The 4551-nt window shown below is 41.1% G+C and overlaps 1 protein-coding gene across 2 annotated transcripts; it reads right to left on the bottom strand.

Moving 5' to 3' along the window:
- Positions 1–629: 629 nt before the first annotated feature.
- Positions 630–4195, bottom strand: tmem11 (transmembrane protein 11). 2 transcript variants are annotated; one of them, XM_005753420.1, is made up of 2 exons: positions 4065–4195; positions 630–1640 (listed from the first exon to the last, which is right to left on the bottom strand). In XM_005753420.1, exon 2 carries the CDS (start codon positions 1631–1633, stop codon positions 1124–1126), a length of 510 nt encoding a protein of 169 aa, XP_005753477.1. In that variant the 5' UTR covers positions 1634–1640; positions 4065–4195; the 3' UTR covers positions 630–1123. The 2 variants fall into 2 exon arrangements, with proteins under 2 accessions (XP_005753477.1, XP_005753476.1); XM_005753419.1 differs by lacking the exon at positions 4065–4195 and adding an exon at positions 3585–3668.
- Positions 4196–4551: the final 356 nt, after the last annotated feature.

The following is a 4551-nucleotide window of genomic DNA, read 5'->3' as shown; positions in this document are numbered from 1 at the left end:
TAAAGAATCGAATTGTTAAACAGAATCGAAAATGGAATCGGAATCGTGAAAATCTTATCAATACCCATCCCTAGTTGCTGGTTTGTTTTAAGTTAACTGGTCAGAAGAATAAAATGAAAGCAACACGTAAATGCCACACATTTGTGGGAACTTCTAAAACAGGGTTGGGAAGAATATTTGATTTCCATTGTAGAGGAAACTGCCACAAGCTGTTATATCTGCCAGAGGTGGATGCTTTGATGAATCAAAGGTTTAGGAAACATTTTGATTTATAAATGATTTCCGATATTTTCTTTAAAAAAAAAAAATAAAACTTCAGTTGTTTATTTGTTTTCATTCAAGAGTACAATGACACATTATACTGCCTGAATTTCAATAAAAACAGGAAAAGGTGTTCTAAAATTTTTGACCAGTAGTGTACATAGTTAGTGTGCATGGGTTTTTGTTTAAAAAAAAAAAAAAGAAAGAAAAAAAAGATATTGATCCCCATTATTAATATGATAAGACCTTACTTGCACTCGTTCAAATCAAACATGAACAAGACACAATCTCAAAGAAGTTGGATCTACTTGCTCCTTCCCAGATATCGTGTTGAATCCATTTAATGTAAAAAGCAAAATACAGAAAAGTGAGTTTGAAATATCCTAATGTTTAATGAAATGGTGATGTACTGATCAGCAAGAAAGGGGTACAGTAAAACTACGAGGAAAACAGGGAAAGAACTTGGTACACAAAACATGTCTGTCCATTGTCATTCCAATACACCTCTGTCCGGAGGAACTGCTGCCATACCCTTGTGCGCTAACTTGTTGTGTGTCAAGGATGGAGAAAGTGGGGGAGAGGGTGAGAGTGTACTACAGAGATAAGTGTGCAGTTGTTGTCACATAGAAGTAAAGGAAATGTAAAAGGGGAAAAAAAAACAATTCCTTCTAGTTTTAACTATATCCCTCTGATCAAAGTTCAAAAAAGAGGCACCCACCACACGTGGAGCTGACTGCTGAACTTGATTGTGACTTCTTTTTCCTTACATGGGGGGTGGGTAGGTTCTGTTTTTTTTTTTGTTTTTTTTTTCTCAGTTTTCCTTTTTTTTCCTGTTGGTTCTTAAATCCTCTTCAGAGTGCACTCATACCACATAGAGTTCGTAGATCTTCTTGGCGCAATACGCCAGGGCAGCCAGTGCTATCGTATTATGGAGTCTCTTTCTGTGGATGTCATCCCTGCGTACCAATACCACGGGCGTTGAGGAGGTCAGTGTATGCAGGGGCAGCCGCGAGAGTTTTTGGCTGTCATATTCCACCTGGTACTTGCAGCAGGGGTCAAACTGCCACGAAATCCCATAGAGGGCGGCACAGGCCACGCTGAGGGCGCCAGCGGGCAACGCCACATAGCGCAAGTACTCGACAGGCAGCGAAAGTGGCGTCAGGAGGCAAGCAGCACCTGACAACACGGCTGTCTTGTGCAGGCAGTTGCCAACAGTAATCCAACGGGCCGTCTCGTCTCCGATCCGCGTGGGCTCAATAACAATGTATTTATACTGGGCCTCCAGCGCCTGCTCCAGCTCATACTCAAACTGGTCCTGTGCATTCTCCCCATTGTAGATCTCGTGCACGATGTAGCAGTCTGACGCCGCCATCACACCCCTGTGCAGAAACACAGGAACAGGCAGGCAACAGTGAGTGTAAGAACAGATGACATTAAACACACTTTAATTAAGCAAAGACTGTATTTCCCCTTTTCCTGCCTGCTGAAATGTCCACTCTATCACCATCTAACAAACATAAAAGGGAAGGATATTTCTCTAACCAATAACCAGAGGCTCATTCACCCACTTCTAACAGGTGGGTCATATGATTGTTGGGTTTTTCTCTGTATCTATGAAGCACCTTGAGGCGACTTTTGTTGTGATTTGGCACTATATAAATAAAATTGAATTGAATTAACACAGTTTTAAGTCGATAACAGGAGTGTAAGCATGGTCATGTCTATACAGCCCGCAACTGTTCTGACTGCTCCATCAAGTATGGTTGATTCATTCAGTGCTTTTCCAGCTCAGTAACTGAAAGCATCTTTGCAGGACTAATAATCAGAAGCCTCAATATACGGTAAGCACACAAAGGTGGCAGGCAAATTCCTGGAGGGAGATTGCTGAGAGAACATACAGAAAAAACCTTTCGGGACCAATATAATTGCCTTTGAAATCAACTGACCACAGCAAAGGAGGAAAAGAAGTCTCAGAACGTTATTTGTTTCTATCATGGCTGCCTTTGCATCGAAAACTCCAGGACACAACTGCACAGAAGGTGTTGGCAACAGCGTTGGCCACATACATAGGAAACATTGTAAGCTTTACAAAGATTCACTGCAAAACTCTAAATTGGATGTTGGAGTAAGAATGAGAGCAAGGCCATGTGGCTAAAAGCAGTCTTATGTGTGGTTACGCTTTTCGAAATTCCACGCAGACAACACAAAATTCACAGACAGCCAATGACATACAACAGCTGAAAACTGGATTCAGCAGACCTGCAGCTAACTAGCACATTTGTACCCAACGCATAAGATGTTGAATGCTATTATCTTTTTCTAGTAATTAATTAGACAGCTGGACAAACTGTTGTCCGAGAAACCGCACTGTTCAGGTTGATGTTTTAGTCGGGACTTTTACACTGACGGCACTAAAGTTTCACCACGTTAAACTGACTAATCCTATAGCAGTTAGATTAGGTTAGGTGTTCGAAATGTTGTGTATAAATAACAAAATGTTTCAATCAAAAGTGTGGACATTTTGTGTGCGTGAAAGTGTTGAATTTATGATTTCAAAAGAAGTTAAAGACCAAAAATCCACCACCCAATCGTTGTAATTAGGGATCATAACATCATAATGGTGTCCAAACAGCACACAGATCTTAACATGTGTATGACCACATTTAAAAATATAAGACTTGGGGAAGCTGCTTTCCATAAAGTCCCAATTAACCAATGCTAAAAGTACCAAATGGTCACAATATAAGGCCTTCTTTTAGACGAACAAACAAACATTAAAACACTAAACACTATGCTTCTCACACCAGAGGTGTGAAGTTTTATGACATATTAAGATACTAGGGAAAATCGACTGAGCCTCACGGAGCAAGGGGAAAGTTGTACTTCAGTTAGGTGCAACAGAAAACTCGCTTGACTGGCAGAAAGTTGGAGGACCGGCCAGCTAAGTTACAGAGCGAGCAGGTCGACCAACGAGGCGGTCAACACTCCGAACCGAGCCAATACCGTGAGGCACATCGACAGTCACATACAGCACTGCTGTTTGCCCCAACGAGCGGCATAACCAAACTTTTCCCAGTCAATCACTTGCTGTGAAATAATCAAAACATCACATGAGCTGCTCGTTAGCGACAGCTAGCCGTGTGCGTTAGCCCGCTAACATGAGCTAACCCTGGGTTAAAAAAAATCCAGACTTCTCCCGTTGACATTTAACTCTGAATCCCAAACGAGAAGCACGTTCGGAACCTGACAAGTAGTGTCATCGACCAAACAATACTTCATATTAAAACACGTTCTTTTAATGGCCAAGATGTGGAGTAACTGACCTCTCCCTGCTTACTGGGACACCGCGCCTCCTTCCCAGCGACGCCATGTTGGAGATACAACTGTGATTGCGGTTGACGTAAGACAGCGCCCAGTATTATGGGTATTGTAGTGTGTAAAAAAAATACAGTTTCTGTTCGACTCACCAGTTGAATTCGAATGCAGACTACTATTCCCATGATGCTGTTCGGACAGAGTACCTGCCTTTACGTATTTTATAATGGTACATAGAAGTTGGGGAGGTCAGAACACATTCTGAAAAGATTTAACAAACTGAATGAAGGTATGTTTATTTAAATTTGGCGAGCCATGAAGTTAGCACAGCCAAACTAAGCAGGAAAAATACCGGCTCCATTTAAATATTTAAACCCATAATAATCCAAACAGACTACATGCATAGTCAGGTCTGTTATAATATATGACACATTGTTCCGTCATCTCGTTTTGTAATAGGATTTATGTGGAGACCTTTGGGTACTCACCCATAATGTGTCCTCGCGTGCTCTGGCTGTGTTCGTGCGCGCTGCCTGTCCGCGTGCTGAAACCTGACGCGCGCTGGCTGTCACAAGTATAATGGCTACGTTCAGGAATGTGAGATGGTTGGGAACAAATGCTGTGCCAGCACGAATCACATCAACCAAGGCTATTGACAGCTGTGGCTTTCCAATGATATTTAAGCCTGGTGATTTTAAGAATTTAGTGAGGAATTGTCTATTCCGATAAGGACTGTAGGCTATTTAAAGGTGCATTTTTATTTATTTATTTTTTAGCTTAAAATACATGTAGACATGTTAAATAAATTAATGGATTTATCAATTTAAAAGAAGTCAAGAGAAAGAAAGTAGTTCCAGCCACACATTTTGAGTTATTAGCAAGTACCATGCTTTTTCAGTGTACCAATTACCTTTTTTGAATATATTTTTTTAAATTAAATGTATTAGGTCAGTGACACCAACACCACCAGGAATA

Source organism: Pundamilia nyererei, unplaced genomic scaffold (genome assembly GCF_000239375.1).
Source record: "Pundamilia nyererei isolate P.nyererei 1_Seehausen unplaced genomic scaffold, PunNye1.0 scaffold00426, whole genome shotgun sequence".
Classification (NCBI taxonomy): Eukaryota; Metazoa; Chordata; class Actinopteri; order Cichliformes; family Cichlidae; genus Pundamilia; species Pundamilia nyererei.
This window is presented reverse-complemented; position numbering and strand designations above follow the sequence as displayed.